This window comes from Camelus bactrianus, chromosome 5, assembly GCF_048773025.1.
Source record: "Camelus bactrianus isolate YW-2024 breed Bactrian camel chromosome 5, ASM4877302v1, whole genome shotgun sequence".
In the NCBI taxonomy this organism is placed as follows: Eukaryota; Metazoa; Chordata; class Mammalia; order Artiodactyla; family Camelidae; genus Camelus; species Camelus bactrianus.
In genome coordinates this window covers 31,203,280-31,221,396 of record NC_133543.1, presented here as the reverse complement: position 1 = coordinate 31,221,396, position 18,117 = coordinate 31,203,280, and the positions used below count along the sequence as shown (strand labels likewise).

Genomic DNA, 18,117 nt, shown 5'->3' with positions numbered 1-18,117 from the left:
GTATATGTGAAATGGGTACATAATATTTGGCTTTTTATTTCTTCAATAAACCCCAACCTTATCATTACAGACTGAAGTTCTCTAACATTTAGCTGTATAAAGTGCTTCTAATATTTTTTAACAGAATAATAAAGGTAAACTACTACAGACAATGAAAAATAGAGTGGAGTCAGGTTATGGTATTCAGTAGTAAAGACACTGAACTCTTGGAAAATATAAGCTGAAGAAAACATGTATAAACAGATATTTCTTTCTTATAAACTTCTTTAAATTCCTCTGTGTTCTTTTCTTTACTGGGCTTTTCCCCTAAGCTACTATCAAATTACAAAAATACATTTTCATAAAACCTTTTTTTTTTTATTATGTAAGTGTTGTTGATTTGAGGAGAGGGAGAAAAGTTTTCTTATTTTTCTTTTGTGTGTGTGTGTTTTTTTCCCTGTGTGAGAAGAAAGTGTTCAGATCATCTTTTAAAAGAATGAAAACAATAATAACCGCTTCCAGGAGAATACGAAAGCAGAGAAGAGGCTTTGTTTGACTTATCTGTGATAATGCACTTTGGTGCTTCGGTTTTTGTGAGTTGAAGAAAGAGATGTACTCAACACTCTGGCCCTTCTGTTATGGCAGTTGATGATTCCTCTACAGCTTACTTAACCCCAGAGCCCAGGAAATAAGTACAGTTACCACCTTATGGAATGCTACTTAACTTGAAATGTTCCCTACAGAATAGAAACCCACGTCATCAAAATTTATCTCTGTTTCTCAGGAATGAATTCCTCAGTAGGCTTCTGAACATTTCTGTGCAATTTTAAAATTTAACTCAAGACTGCTTAGAAACAACTATGATATAAAAAGAAGGAAAAAATTCCCACACGAAGGGAGTTTGTTCACAAGAGTTCCTGTGAAAGAGCTGTGTCCTACGCCCATGTACGCTTTAATCATTCACTCTTCCAGCTGTTATCAATTTAAAACCAATGAAACTCCCACACTGAGTCCATTTGAGCAGTCAATTTTAATATCTCAAGGCATCTGTAGTTATTCTGAATTGGCTGCAAAAGCAGAACTAACAAGTTAAGCTCTAACCATAAGTCGACATCAGGCTGGTAAACCATACATCAAACACAGACAGTTAGTCAATACTCCAGTATGAAAAACCAACTAGCATTTTTAAGAAGAGCAATATATTCATAACATGTTTGGCAGTCTGGTTTGCATTGCTTCCTTGACGTCTGTGCGTTTACCTTTCTAGTCAACGGGCTGCTTCTCGCACTGGCAAAGCAACGTGTCTGAGGGAAAACTGGTCAGTCTTCCGATGTGTGGGTGATACTTTCAAATGAAAATGAAAGGAAATGGAGGAGTGTGCCTTTTGTGAATCAGAATCTAGACAGTGTCTTAATAGTTGCTTTTTGTAAGAAAACTCAACCATATGTTCTGGATCTTTGAGCACAGTTCCTACTTCAAATATTATGTCATTGTCAGGCCATGTGTCTCAATTTTGTGTTTGGAAAATATGGTTGCTTGAAATACCTCTTTCTCTCCCAGGAATGACTCCATGACAGGATTGTTGCCTCCCATAGAGAGAAGACAATGAAGAAGGAGGAGTATTCAAACAAGATCAAGGCAGTCATCACTTCAATCAAATTATTTCCAAATTTTGGGGGCTATGGGGACCGTGGGTGAGGGGGAGTGATGGGTGTTTATGACATATAGCTGTCTATTCCCAGAACTCTTTTATGTACTTTTATTTTATCTTCAAAAAGAAAGGACATATTAAAGAGAAATATCTAAGGAACAATGCTATATAAAGTTTATGTTTTCAGATCTGTTGCCCCAGAAAATGCTTTGATAAAACACACTTAGAGCAGTACAGTTGATTTCAAAGAAAAGTTGGGAGATCCGCCTCTTCACATTGCGATTTGACTGACACCGACAGACCGTCAATTATGACCATCCAAATTCTGATATGGCCCTTTGCCTCTTTTCCACAGAGAGAGAGAAAAACAGAATATGCTGGAACAGCACTTGTGCCACACAGAGATTTTTCTGATGACTACATTTTAAAGAAGTTGGTCAAATTTCAGTGTTACTAATCACGCAGGGTAACAAGTCAAAAGAAAGAGATATTTTTAAATTAAACAAAATACCTCTCTGTAAAACGATACAGTTCTTTTTTTCCTTTATCTTGAGAGTTTGTGGAATATCGTTGATTTATAATAGACGTGAATTTGAGGGGAAAGATTTGTAGGCCAAGCTGTCAGTGATGCTAAAGGAAATAAAAGAGCACTATCTTAATCTTAGGACATGTCAAAATTAATTGTTGATATTAATATTTCCTGTGCTTGCAGCAGTCCACACACCTGCTGATGTGGACCCTGAAGAGGAGATACTGGTTGGGAGAGCTGACAGGTAACCTCTCAAGAGGCACATTCAACATACATATAACGTGGACTCTCAAATCCCAGTCGTACCATGCATTCCTCCTTCTCAAGCACTATGAAAAATTGAGTTCATCTCACTACATACGAAGCATTTATTCACACATTTGTTCAAATTATCAATCTTCAGTTCAGGAAAAAAATTCTGTCTTTCCCCTCCATTATCCACCCTACGACAAGATGAAATCAACACCTCGTACTTTGTGTAAGCTGTGGAACTGTGAAAACTACAAGGGAGAAAGTGAAGTGCCAGCGCTGGCTTTGGATACAGTTCGTGCGGTCTGCGGAGGCCCTGAAAAGCTAACAAGAATTAAGCTGAAGAGTCTTCCACTGCCTGTGAGCTGGGTTTAGGAGTCATGAGGGAACGATGAGGTACCAGAACACCTGCTGGAGAACAGCAGGATATCAATAATAAATGCTAACCTTTACATAAGGGGATTCCTGAGAACACTGACGAGAGCCCTCATCTTTTCTTCTCTTCAGGTGGTTTCACAGAGGAAAGATTTAGAATGTGATTAGAGGACCGAACTGGTCATGGACCATCTCTCCAGAAGGCAGCAGCAGCAGCCTCCTGACACAGGAGGGAAATACCACATTAGCCTGACTTTTGGTCATCTGCAACTAGTTGAGGACGTGCTTCGGACGGCATATAAGCTTGGACTGATGCAATGTCAGGGATGGAAGGGGAGGTTCTGTACCCTTTCTGTAATCTACAGACACACACACACACACACACACACACACACAATTTGAGGTAGAGCACAGAGTATGCTTAAAACACGGTTGAGAGTTACACCACGAAACAAAACCTGTCTCTACCGGTTAACTGTTTCCCTATTGGTGCCCATGCTCTATTTCTTCTTATTTTATGGAAACTTGTCAGTCTTCAAGCTGGAAGGCTTAAAGACAATATTTCAAACTAGCACCAGGATTAGACTAACCCTGTAGGATATGCCAAAAGTCTGGGCAATCTCTTAATGATAGACAGTCCATGGGATGAATAAAATCAGCATCTACTGCCAGGGAAAGGATTAATATGGGTTTTAAAGGCCATAGACTAAAAACAAAATGCCAGTATGCTGGTTTTGAATCAACTGGGTCTTAAACATTTTATAGCATTTAGCGTGGATATTATTAGGTATCCAGTTGCTTTAGTGCTAAAGCCTGACACTATCTGAAATATTCTTTTGCCTGAAAAAAGACAAAGATATTGAGAACTTGAATCAAAGGGAAAGTAATATAATTTAAAGGAAGAAAAAAGGAGAGTAATAGAAAAAAATTATCATTATTTGCAAATACACAAAATATATTGGGTTATAGGTAAAACCAGTTTAAAGACACTAAAAATCAAGTATATATAAGCCATCACAAATAACACGTTCTAACTAGTCCTGTGTAAAAAGGTCTCTTTCCATAAGAAAATAAATTCTTGAATCACTAGGACTAATTTATTATTCTGGCTTATTCTTTTTCCCCTTACCTAATTTGCTTCCATTTCTGGACCTCATTTTTCTTTTGTTGCTCCAAAGTTATTTTGCTTTTAATATCTCATAATATCAGGATCATTTCCTCCCTGGATAACAGGCTTTTAAAAGACATGGGCTTAACCTGCTACCCAGGTGCACTTTTTTCTCAACATTTGCCATCTTTCATGGTGACCTGTGTTTTATTATTGAACAAAAGCTAGCTATGTGGTACTCTATTACCAACACACTAGCTCCCAAGAGCCTTTAAATAACAGAAACTGCCTGGGAACTATAAATGTAGAGGAACCAGGAAGCTTATAGGCCAAGATAAAGCAGCTTAAGGTTGGCTATTAATTTTGGCTAATATTAAATCATGACATAGCTCACACGTAAGGATCACAGTTCAATTATGAACCATAAAGAAGTTTAAAGAAAAGAAGATTTACAAGATATTATTAAGCACATTAGTGCATATTGTGGACATTGTGAGAGAATTTCAGGCCCAAGCAATGATAAACCCATGCCCCAGTATATAAATTCAAATATAATTATTCTCAGACTAATACTGATAAAGTGGCAAAGTTGGAGTATATCTTTGCTCAAAGGTATATTGCAGTGTTGCTCATATATATTTTGCTTAAATTAACATGTGACAGGTAAGTTACTGTGTCATACATTAGTTCTAACAAATCATTTAAAAAATACTTTTCTCTTAATGATTTTGCAATTTATAAACGTAACTGTTGAAACTTTAGGGCTGATAACTTGTATCTGCAACTTGAATGGAAAATATTTCTTTACTTCTCAATGCAAATGACATATTTTACAAAAGTACTGTGATTTCAAAGACATTAGTTTCTTATATGACAGAAACCTTAAACAATTAATTGTGTCTGTGTGGGTAATTACTTAAACATTCCAGCAACTAGGTGACACCATGTAAGTGGGTGTGGATAGGAAAGAAAATAGCTCATGCCCATTTATGTATAGAGAGGACCATGATAAAAATTACCAAAAAAAGATAAATACGAGCCAACCACAATCATCTTTAGACTTGCACTGAAGTTAAGTGAGTTACTGCTGCCTTTCCTTGATACTTCCCTGGATTGATTTCTTTACCTTTAAAAGAATACTTGGGAAAATGGTTTCCTGGTATCTTCTTAGTCATAATTTTCTCCATAAACATAAGTAAGAAAAAGAAGAGGAAAAGAAAGGAAAGAAAGAAAGATGGAAAACAAGGAAGGAAATACAGAAGGAAGGAAGGAAAGGGGTTGCTAAATGCTGGGCACTGTGTGAGTCTCTCCATAAATTATTTCACTTAAATTTTATAATGTAAATTTCACATATCAAAAAGTCAGTACTCAAATATTAAGTTATGTAGCTGGTAAATGGCAGAATCCAGCTTTAAACTTAGCTTAGTCACCCTCTAAAGCTGCTATACTTTCAAATAAATGCAATTTTCCTAATTGTAAATGGAGCTGAAAATTCTCTATCATAAAAAAATCTATAAAGAGTATGTAAGTTTATCAAGAGTATATAAGGAATACTGTATCTTATGGAAATATTTGATGTTTGAGGCAGGTGTGGGAGTCCCTATAGATAACTCTACAGCAAAAACATATCATTAACAAGTTCTATCCATGTATACAGAGCTCCATCTTATCTTTGTGGAATCTCATTCTGTAATAAGAACGGACAATTGTGGCCCACCAGACCACTGAGTCAAGTCACTAATATGACAGAAACTGAATGAGACAAATATATGAATGAAAGGAACCTAGATGAAATTGATGATTCAAGGAACAGAATTTTTAATTTTAATTTAATTGTAAAATTAAAAAATAAAAACAAAAGTCCAAAACAGCAAATTTTAATATATATCCTTAGGAAAGTTAGAAAAAATATAATTTATTTTCTGTTTTCTCACTTATTCAATTAACTAATATTATTGAGTGCTAGGTGCCTCAATATCAGGAATGGGAGTAGCATGGTCAAACAAAATTTTTGCCCTCATAGCATATGAGAGAGTGAGGTATGCAAAAAAGAACAGAGAATAAGAAAGACATCTAGAAAATTGAAAATATAATTACTAAAGTAAAAATAAATTAATATAAAGGTGGAGGATAAAATTGAGAATTCTTTCAGAACATGAGAAAAATCAGTCCTGATATCTAATACTTACATCATACAGATCCCAGAAAATGAAACAGAGAAAACTTAGGGGAAGACTGTATTAACATAATAATAAAGAGAAAAAAATTCCTGAGGTGAAGTCACAATTCTTCAAGTTGAGTGCCAAGCAGAATAAATTTTTAAAATTCTGCCAACTATATACATTATGTCGATTACAGAAGGTCAAAATAAGGACAAAACTCTCAATGAGTCTGAAAGAAAAATATTCAAAGTAACAAGAGTAAGAATGGAAGCAGCAACTCTATGTTCCAGAGGCAATGAAATTTTATGCCTAACTAAACTATTGATCAAGTGTGTGGGTATACTGAGGATAGTTTTAGGTAGTCAAGGTCTTGTGTTTTATAAATGAGTTACTGGAGGTTGTTACATAGAGATAGAAGAGATTAAAGCAAGAAAGAAAAGGCCTGGGATTTGGAAGACAGTGAGCACAGCTCAGAAGTTCAGGGAAGGGATATCACAGGGTGATAAAGGTGAAGCCTAGAAAGCAACTAGTACAAATTGGAGTAGGATGATGGAAGGACTTCAGAAGATATTTTGGGGGAAAAAACAGGGAGTCGCAGACTAAAGTACATAGGCTGTTTAATTGAGAGGATTAAAGCCCTTGATGATGTAAAGGTCCATAAAGCAAGAAAAAAATACAACTCTGGGGGAAAAACATCTGTACAAGATATTCACAATCCAAAAATGTATCAAACTAAAAGAGAGCGTGATTATAAGCAAACGATGAAGCATAAGCTTTAAAAATAAGAACATTATAATCTGTGTGGCCCATAAGGCATAGTATTGGATGCCTTATGGATAAGTTAATCCAATCTAGCACATTACTTGATGAAATGTTCCATAATATTTACATGATCAACATAAAGTAAATGCTGATGACTGACTTTTTTCACATTTAGATTCAAAATATGGTAGGGGGTGTGGAATAGAAAACTAGACTGTGGTTTTGAAACAATATTAACTTACTAATATAACCTTCAAATGTAAAAGGAAGGAGAATCTTTTTCACCAGGATCAAGGAGCATTACTCTCTTAGAGTCATGGGTCATGATACTCTAAGGACAGAGATGAACATCTCATACTTGGTGCTGTGTTAAGCAACCTTACATAATCATAATTGTATGAATGCTTTTTTTTTGGTTTTTAACTTTTAGAGTCAACCTATGAATAAATCATAATTACAAAAAACAGTGAAGTAATATAAATTTTCGTGATGTAAAAGTAGATTCAATAGCAAAGGCAGAGGAGGTGAAAGGGGAAGAGGACACTAAATTTTTCATCTTGTCAATGAAGGCCTGGAGTCTCAATTTTCTATGGTTAGTAGAACAATAAATAGAGGTTTAAGTATGTTTCAGAGGAAGCCAATGGTCATGGCAAGACAAGCTGTATTTAAGTATTTGGGGAGGAGAAGGGCCAGGTTGATGGGGTCTAGTTCAACTGAGTCAGATTCATTATAGAATAAATTAGGTAATATAAATACATTATAATATTAAAGGTAAGAAAGATATCGACAAAAATCTATACCCCAAATAACAATAATGTAAGATATGGAGGCAACCACCAGAAGAACCACCAAGAGAAACCATCCCAAATGGTAAGGAGAAAAACTGGAACGAAGCAGGAAAACACTGGTTTTCATCATAAATCCTGGAGGCATACTAGTTAATCCTTAAACTAGTTGTTTCCTTTTAAATATACTGATTAAAAATAGATGTAGTACAGTATTACTATCAATTTCTGCTAATACCATCCAGTATGATTTTGTCCATATAAAGATGAATGAAGCCACTTTCTAAACATACAAGCCTCTCTAACTCTGTCATTTTGGTACACCTAAGGAAATACTCATTGCTCCTAAAAGATCAAACAATTGTTATCTTTTCTAAAAACTGTATTGCCAAGTGTTTTCTGTTCTTGGATGTCAATGCTGCTATTTGAAAGATTACATAAGGTAGTTTGGCTGGCGCTAGAGAGCTATTACCTCAGTTCCAAAAGCAAGTAGAAGATACGTACAAACACACCTACTGCCCTAAAGTGTACCCTCTAGCCTATAATTTACATATTAAACTGATTGGAGTTTTGTTTTCCATGAGAGGCTCAATGTAATAAACGCATACATTTGAAAAGTTCTTGCCATTCCTTTGGCAAATGTGAAAGCACCTGGAGAGACTGAAGGCTTTTCAGAAGCCACCACTGCCATGGTACAATGATTGTAACACCCACTGGAGCTATTACGATTTCTTTCCACTGGGTGATCATTCAGAACTATCTGCTGGCCCCTTTTTGGCATCACAATGTACCCTTCTTAATAGTCATATTAAAGAAATTAGGAAATGCAGCCCCATCAAGTGACTGTTTCCAGATCTAAAATCTAGCCAATGAAATCACATATTGGCCAGGTCTCCATGAATCCAAAAAGCAGGTTTTGAAGAAAGGGTTTGTGACTGAGTTTAGACTGTGTGATATTGGGGCAGTTTTCTTTTTACATAAAGTGCTTGTGAATATGGTTCTGCTGGGCATTTAAAGTCAATTAAACACAGCCTTTCCTGCCCTACAGTGAGGGCTCAATAAAGGCTGGGTGAATTCAGAGCTCAGGCTTCTCAACATGTTGGGAACAATATATAAGAGTAAACACTTTGAAAAGCGGTTGTGGTCCTGCCAAGCCCCTCCCAGGTATCTGGAAGCACACATATAAGACCCAAACCACCACACACAGCTATCCCAAATCTTGGTATGTTATTCTAGATGTGAAGAATTAGACGATTTAAAGAATTTGACACATATTCTTTGGACAAATGCACTGCAGAACAGATTTAAAGGCCACTATCCCTCTTTTCAAACAATTCTTCTCCTTGAAAGAGTTAAGTCATTTTACTTGGAGAAATTAACCATTTAACTGTTTATCATTCATTTATTTTACATATTTTTCGTAACCAATTAAAAACACTGATTTCATTGCTTTTTTCTAAGTCTTTGCCTTAGATATGCTAAGAAAATGGGCTTAAATTACTAAGTTTGATTGAGCCTGCATTTTCAAAAAATTGGTTTAATGCTTTTTACTCAGTTAAAAAAATCTTAGAAAAAGCCTTACAAAAAATTCACAGTTAAAACTGAAACAAGCCCAAGAAGTGACTATATTTGCATAACTTGATCTGTATTTGGAAGAAAATTCCACTAAAGACAGCAATGGAAGCTTATCAAATCAGAATTTCACATAGATTTTCCATAGCCCTACTAATGAATACTGACTCACTGGTCAGCTATGGTGAAAATTTAATGGAGCTCTAAGATAGGAAATGTACCATCGGAGTGTGTTCAGTGGTTCCATTACATCAGTATGAAAACTGCATTAGGCATCCAGTTTCTCTGCTGTTTTCTGAGACCAATTCTAGAGCACTATGGTTATTAATTCTTTAGCATTTTGATTGGGACCACTGAATTAAAACCCCTTTTATTTTGCCACAGTCATGAAAGGTTTCGACTTTATGTCAAGTTGAGATTGTTTGGGCTACTAATCTGGTTTTGTATTTTGTCAAGATGGCAGGTAACATGCTACTGAATCTTTTCTAAGAAAATGACAATCTATGGGATAAATTCTAAGGTAGAATTGAAGGTGCCATATATCATTATATGAAATTGGGTCTGTAGTGGAACTAAGACTGTCAGTGGCACTGAAAAGGACATCTTCAGAGAGTGAAAGTCTGAGGTAAGACTGATCTAAAGCAGGTGTTAGGTCTACCCACAAATGCTCACATTCTAAGAATTTTCCACTCTATTAGTGATATGCATGCTTAGGTTTCATAACATTTCACCTTCCACGATTGGTTCAGAATGTTAAATGATTTTTGTGATACGTTCACCTCTTTGAAAATGGACTGAAATTGACAGGCCAAACAATTATTGTAAACTATTTAAATAATTCTCATATACTAAGTGGTACTGAAAATATTAAGATCTGCTTTGCCCTGTTTCTGCGAAATAGTTGTGTATTAAATCATCTTTTGGTTTCTTTAAGGATCAGTCTTTCAAATTTGTCCTCAAAGTTTACTTTAAGACTGTTTTAGCCCAGTTTCAAATTCTTTCTTAAATGTAATTTAAAAAATATATCCATCAGTTAGAAAATTTGAAAACCAGGGAGAGTAACATACTTGATGTTTATGTCTTCTTCTTAGGACGATACTACATTTTGCCTGTGTGATCTATGAAGTGATTTCCAGTTAGAGAAATCTATAATCACTGGTTTTATCTATCTATTCTTTCATCTATCTGATACACTAACAGTAGTAACAACAGTAATGAATAATAGTATTAATAATAGCAGAGAACATTTATTGAATACCTGTGTTCCAGAAACTCTGCTAAATCCTTTACATGGATTATCTCATTTTTTTTCTTTCAATGGACCTCTGAATGGTGAGTATAAATATCCCCATTTAACAGAAGAAATACCTGAGGCTTAGAGAGATAATAACTTGTTCAATGTCAGTATTAGCGAGTGGTAAAACCAAGGTACAAACTCCAATTATAGTCTAATGCCAGAGTCTGCTTTTCTATTCTGGTAGCTGGGTTGGTCTACAATATTTTATTATTTACTTCAGATATATTTTCAAAAGTACCTACTTATTTCAGTTTAGATTGATTTCTTGGTCCTTCAGCTCTCAAATCTATACATTTTCATGACACTAGTTTGTCTTGGACTTTCTTCTGGCACTTACCTCAGACCTTATGACTAGGTGATCTGATAACTTATTATCCAATCAGAACACATCTGAGAGTGAAAAGGTCTGCTGTTATTAAGTATGCTGGGACAAGAGGTTTGTCCAGGCACATGGGGACACGGGGTCATTCTGATGGGCCACTAGGGTATTTCTTTCCTGCTCCTAGTCCAGAGCCCAGGTCCTCTGAGGTCAAAACTAGGTTTTTTTTTTCAATGATCCTATGCTACAACCTTTATTTTCTCAAGATTAGTTTTCTGGACAACTATTTTTTCCTCTGTTATAGAGCAGAACATTTAATAAGGAACCTAAAATAATAAAATATCCCAATACCCTTTGGAGCTGAATAACTATGGACACAGAGGCACATTCATTTATCATTGTTACAGTAAAAGTATAAAATGTTCTATACCTTTAATAAGTCCTTTTTCTTGCAGAGTTTTCAGGGAAGGCCTTCGGGTAATAAACTTCTTTAATCTGCTTTTAACTCGTTTTTTGTCGCTTGTATCAGAAGCACTATGTTGCAGTCTAAACACTGAAAATTAAAAAAAAAAAGTCAGAAGCTTTCAGTAAATTTTTTCCTTTATGATTATTACTTTATGCAAATATGAATAGAAAACAGAAGTTATGGAAGAACTACCTGAATTAATAGCTCAGGCCCTTCTGTTTAGATAAGGCATAGGAGTAAAAATTTGCCCATATGAAAATATTAGCTCTGTTGCAACATGAATGTGTAATGAGAATGTAGTTAGCTCCATATATTCACAATTTATTTTCACATTCATTCCCTCATACTTACCATGCTAACCTTTATCTGGATAATTTCACTTATCTGTATCCATATACAAAATTGTAGAAAAGAAAAATTCATCTAAATTGGAGGTGGGGGAGCTCTTTAGAATCGTTCATTTCAATTAATTATGATTATATACTGTCTGCAGGAAATTTAGGCATTTTCAAAGGTCCTGGCTGCCCAAATAATTTTGGCAATCTTCTTTATTAAGTTAACCCAAAGTGATTTCTTTTTCTGTAGCAGATACTTCTTACTCTCCTTATTGATGTGAAATTACCACTAGGTGAAATTCTGTAACACATACTGCCTCAAATTTTGCCATGTCTTCATCAGACTCTCATCCTCAGCTTCCCATCCTCACTGCCAATTTCAAAGTTAGGTGTGTGCCAAATTCATTTTCTAAGCAAATGTTTGCTGAATGTCCGCTGATTATCAGATGCCATGCTAAAGGCTATGAATTCGATGATGAACATTATACTTAAGCTCCATGCCTTCATTAAGCATAGTCTAAATACATTCAAGGTATCTTATTATTAATGATTTTATTAACAGAGTTATTAATAATGATCATTATTATTAATGATTCATGAAATGATAGGAATTTATCATCTCTATGACATGAGATACAGATCTTAATTGGGCCCTTCACTATCTTAACCCAATTTCTGACGTCATGTGAGGACCTGGGGCACTTAACTAAGAATGTAGAGGTTCTTTTCCTTTCAAATCATATTTTGGAATAAGCCAGTCATTCAATTGGGTTAATAATAATATGAGTAAAATATATTGAGACCTTCCTATGTGCTTCATACTCTCTTAAGCATCTAACATGATTTGACTTAATTCTACTGCAATGTAAACTCCACGTGGGCAGGGATTTTTATCTATTTTTATAAATGTTCTTACTTAATGTGTCCCTAATACCTCAAACATTATTTAGCCTATAGTAAGTGTTAAGTTAATATTTGTTGAATCGAATCTCAGAATGACCTTTTAAAGTACATAAACTAATTCTGCCCATTTTAGAGATGAAGAAGCTGAGTCAAAGAGGTGAAGTAACTCGTCTCAGGTTAAGTCTGGATATGGGCCCAGTCTCAAAGGGTTTTTATCTAGTATTCTAATGTATTGGATTATTGGCAAAAGAATGGAAGGGGGAGACAAACAAAAATATCAGGAGCTCAGTCAGTCATTTACAGTAGAATGGTTTTAATCAACTAAAATTTTTTAAGTAGCTATTGGGTGCAAAATATTTTGCTAAGATATAGTTGTAGGAGAGCTAGACTTGAGCCATTCTATCCCTTCCTAAGGAAAACAGAAGGAAAAAAGAGAGACTTAGGAGGGAACTGTAGCTGGAAGAAAATAAATTGCCTGAATTAGAGGATCTGAAGTCAAATTTTCCTGGTGGGGTCTCCAAGGAACCCACAGAAGTGCCTGAGGGAGAGTGTCTGCTTTAAAAAGCCTGCCAGGCCCAGAGTGTGAGAAGCCTTCTTATAACTGGTCAAATAAGGACATTTTTTCAACCTCCTTCCTCTAGCTTTGACCACAAAGTAGTTGCAAACTTGTGTTAGCAAAATGGGGAGTTGCGGTGAAGTGTGAGTCTAAGGAAGGGAAGAGGAAAACATCCTGCCCTCCTCCCAGCTAAGCGTAGGGTGGAGTTTTAATTTTAAATTAAGTTCAAAGTTTTGATGATCACATGGGATTATGCACTATTGAATACTGAACTGAGATAGTACTTGCCATTTAACGGGCCATAATATTTTATATTACCTCAAAGCAAGATTCTCGACCTTGGCACTATTTACATTTTAGGCCAGATAATTTTTGTGTGTGTGTAGGGGGTTGTCCTGTGTAGGATGAGAAGGACGCTGAGAAGCCTCTCTGGCCTTTCCCCACAATAGGTCAATAGTACCCTTTCCTCAGTTGTGACAATCAAAAATGTCTCCAGACATTGCCAAGTGTCTCCTGGAAGGATGGGGGTAAGTGCTCCCTGCTAAGAATCACTCCCTTAAACTGAAGGAAAATGTATAGGACCTGCTTAAGTTCTCATTTATTGGTAGTGAAAGGGCTACTCACACACTAACAAAATGTAAAGGGACTGTGAAAAGCAAAAAAAAAAAAGTATTATTTTAATGATGTATCTCTCTACAAATAGCATATCTATATAAAAAATACAAATCTGATCTATCATCTATCTACTATCTATTTATTAAATGAATTGGTTAAGAAAGTACAACCACTATCATGTGAAGCAGTCAATGGGTCTGTCACTTGAAAAGGCTGGGAACCACTGCGGTAGACCAGAGCTTCCCAGCTATTACATGTGAAGATGCTTACGTGGTCTGAGAGTTATGGGTACCCTCAGCACTCAGAGCAATGGAGATGGAGCAGCCTGAGCCCCTGGGAAGTTGCTGTTGGCTAAGAGAGTCTTATCTATTTACTCTGGTGGGCTACACAAATATTTTTATATATATATTTTTGTACATCTGAAGTTAAAAAGGTTTGAGGGGCACTGCTTTAGACCTGTGCTAAGCAGTGTGGTAGTCACCAGTCACCCACGGCTATCGAGTATTTGAAATGCAGCTCATGCCCTAGGTTGAAATAATAATGTTTTGGATATTTTTGTTAACTAAAATATATTATTAAAATTAACATATTATTAAAACTTATTTCTTGTTACTTTTTAAAATGTGGCTACTAGAAGGTTTCAAATTACACACATGGCTCCTGTAGTTCTGGACAGGGCTGTTAGGTGATAAAAAAAAATAAACACGAATTGACTACCTATTGCATACATGGAGTGCTGGATTTAACTGTTGTGGATAAAAATGCATATGGCCTATGCAGTAATAATACAGCATGGTAAGGAGTATGAGGTATAAGAGCCTAAGGGGCCTCAGAGGAGGAACTCATGTCATTTTGGAGGAACAGCAAGTGCCTTTAGAACCCACGCATGCTGCAAGTGCTTTTACAGGACCACGTGCATCAGGCATCAACTGATTCAAAACTGTATGACTGAAAAAGGCATTCCGAGCACCTTAATATACTGTGCTTACATGGTATCCTACCCCCTTTCATCTGGGGCCAGCTGTATATGATCTGTGCTAACTGGTAACTGTGTCAAAGCCCCACGGGTCTGGGTTTCCAGCACTGGATGCTAAAGGAATACTTAACATCCTTCAGAAAAAATCGGCCTCAGGGTAATTCTGGTCTCAAGTCTGCCCTTTTCAATAATATGGAATAATCAATCTAAATTTTCACAGGTTACCAAAGGTAATATTTTCTATTCCCTGTCTCACCTCAAAATCTTGTCATTTTCCATGACAGAATGCCAAGAAACACAGGACCAAAAGAGGGATTTTTTTTTCTTTTTTTTTTTGCCGTTTAGGGACTAGTAAAAATGATGTGATTAAAACGTACTTTGCAATTTAAAACACATACAGACAGTATAAATGTGAAATTGTGAAAATAATTATATACCGAGTTATATCTTTTTGGAACCTGTTAGGTACTCTGTTGATAGTACTCTTAATTAGAGAGATATATATGTATATTATATTGTTTTCAGTACCACCATCTGGCTCCACATGTGAGAAATGTGTGTGAGGTACACTGGTTTTTCAAAGAAAATGAAAGTATATTTTTAAATGCTTTATCTTGTTTCCTTCTCATACATACTGAGAAACTAGCAGTCTTGGATATGATTACACAGTTTTTAGCATAGCCAAACTCTCCAAAGTCGCCTCTAATGATGACTTTCCTGGAGACAGACTAGAGCATCAACTTCCATTTCCTGATGCCATAAATAATCGTCCTCAGATGACAAGTCAAATTACAAGGCCTTTGCCATCATTCATTCTGCTCATTTTGTCCTAAGAGGAGTTATGCAGAAGTTAAAGTCAATAGATGACTATAATATACGGCATACTTTTTATTAACCAAATAACTTGAAAGCACTATAAATACAAACTAAAAATGTAAAAAGCACATGGCTATAAAGCAAAGTCCATCATTGGGCCCCTATAAACAGCAGTGAAAGTCTTTGAATATTGTGGTTTACAAATCTGATTTTAACAGCCAAACTTATAAAACAGTTTACGCTTTTCTGTTGTCAAGGGAGAAAAACTTGCCAAATTGTTCATTTTAAGTAAATACAACATAACCAATTAAGGAAAGCAAAATTTAAACACATGCCTATGATAATCAGGACATAGTTTGCTTCTGATTTCACTACTGATTTTAACAGAACAGTGTTCCTTCCACTTTCCCACAGCACCCAAGTGACCCCACACATACTTTTAGAAACTTGTAATCACACAGTGCAAATAAAAGGACACTTTACTGGAAAATACACAGTGTGGTACAATAATCCATCATTTATGAAAAATAGAATTCAGCCTTTTCTTTTTCCTCAGAGATTCAACTACTTTTTGAGGGTGAAAGCTTACTGCAATTTAAAGATTTATGTTAAGCCAATGAGCAGTTTTTTCTTCTGTTGCCATTTAAACTTTTTATTCAAAAAAGAAAAGAGACTAAAGAGATACTGGTTTAAATTCCAAAATATTTAATCTGATTTACCGAGGAATCACTCTTAATTCTACATATTTTCACCTTCACGAAAAGTTAACCTGAATTGGATTAGCTTTCCAGGTATTCTGAAATTTACTTTTATTTCCTTTACCCTCTCTTTTCCCCACTGATGAGTGATCTTTTCTTTCAAGCCCAAACAAATGGAATATTTTTCAAAGCCTAAGAATTTTGAATAGCAATATGCAATTTAAGTCTCCACACTCATAGGGCAAAGGCATTAGTTTAAGCACCATTCTTAACCGGTGGAGAGATTTAATTGGTGTTAAAAGCTGCTCATACCAGAGAATAGTTAGGATCCTAGGCTTTTCAAGATGATCTTCAATAAATATCATAGCATGCAAGAATGGGCATTAACCCAGCACAAGGTTTATACCTGACAGCCATTATGGTGTTAAAAACACCTCTAGAGGTAGGAATGCTTATTGTGCCAGGTGCCCTTTGCATATTGATTTTCTAGCTTTATTAACAGGAGGGGGAACAACACAATTTGGATGATGCATCTCCATTCTATTCAAGGATGGGAACCACAAGAGAAAACCCTCAAATCTTCCAGAATCCAACAGTTTGGATAATACGATCCAGAATTGTGCATCTGCCAGGATTTTTCTTGCTGGGGACTTTATTTTGAAATATCCCTTTTTCCTGCCAAACTGCTGTTCTCGCGGTATTCCCATGTTAAAATCACATGTTGTTATTATTATTTTTTTTTTCACTTGGAAATGCTGGGAGGGCTAACGTTTCAGAAACGTTGCTAAAGGAAAGTAGCGTCATTACCCTTTAGAAATGCTATTACAGACAACTTGCCAGGCTACTTTTTGTCACCGTGTCGGTGAGGTTTTACATGGGGATCAACATCAGGTGTACATAAGACGGTTGTGTGAGCAGCTAAGAGCTCCCCACACAGATTGTCTAGGAGGATGTTCAGAGCAAAGCTGTCGGCAATTGCTTAGTGCAATCATCATACCACACTGCATTGTTCGGAGAGGGAGATCCAGAAAGAAATGACAAAACAGGGTTATATCAGGCTCTTAATCCCCAGAGATTCAAACACTTCTCAAACCATGACACGGATTACATAACAAAGTACTGATTGTCTCCTCTTGTATATTCCAATACGATCTTCTTGTATTCGAAATTACCCTGTTGTACCACTGTCTAAATTACTGAAACAAGAGCACCTTACCCAAAATTGAGAAATAAAGTTCATTAAATTTCTTTTCAGCCTCCTGCCTGATTCCTTTCCAGGCACACACATTTGCCCTAGTTCATTAGGCTGTAATAAATATGGCTTTGCTCTTCCAGAGCGGGTTTTAGAGCTCGAAAAAGTTTGCACATAACTCCCTGTGTCAGAGTGGGCAGAAAGTGTAAGTTTGAGCTTAATGTACTGTTGGTCATTTAATATCTCTTTTTTTCACATGCTCAATGTAAACAGACGTCATAATTTCAACCCCTTGAGAAACTATGTTATTGAAACTTTAAGTGACTTACTTGAAACACAAATCATGATTAAATCTGGAAATAATTGGAAAAGGGAATGCAGGGCATTTTAACAGCAGTGCTTTGTTTTAACCACTTAATTCCCACTTAAACACTGCAGAAATACAAAATAAATAATCAGTTGGGAACAGAAGGATATGGATACATTATCTCTCCAATGATTCGTATTTATGTTATCTACCCATCTAAAGAGAAGTGAGAATCCATACAATGAAAAATGTTTACTTTTACACTAAATTACCTAGTTCAAGTAGACAAATCTAACCACATTTTTATATTTTCAATGTCAATAAAGAGTTGTCAGTTTACTGTCATGGTCCTGTTATTCAACCGTATGGAAATGCCACGGTTGCTTTTTCCAGTAATGTGTAAATTCTTCATTGTCTTTTCATGCACAGCTTTGAGTTACTTAAAGGATAACTTGTATGATGCTT

General features: G+C 35.8%; 1 protein-coding gene across 3 annotated transcripts in view; it reads right to left on the bottom strand.

Moving 5' to 3' along the window:
• ARHGAP15 (Rho GTPase activating protein 15) overlaps positions 1–18,117 on the bottom strand; it is a 575,155-nt gene that overhangs the window by 225,816 nt on the left and 331,222 nt on the right. For all 3 annotated transcript variants that reach the window (XM_074363591.1, XM_074363590.1, XM_074363592.1), the window contains one exon: positions 11,219–11,341. In XM_074363591.1, coding sequence (XP_074219692.1) covers positions 11,219–11,341 — 123 coding nt within the window. The remainder of the gene's footprint in view (positions 1–11,218; positions 11,342–18,117) is intronic.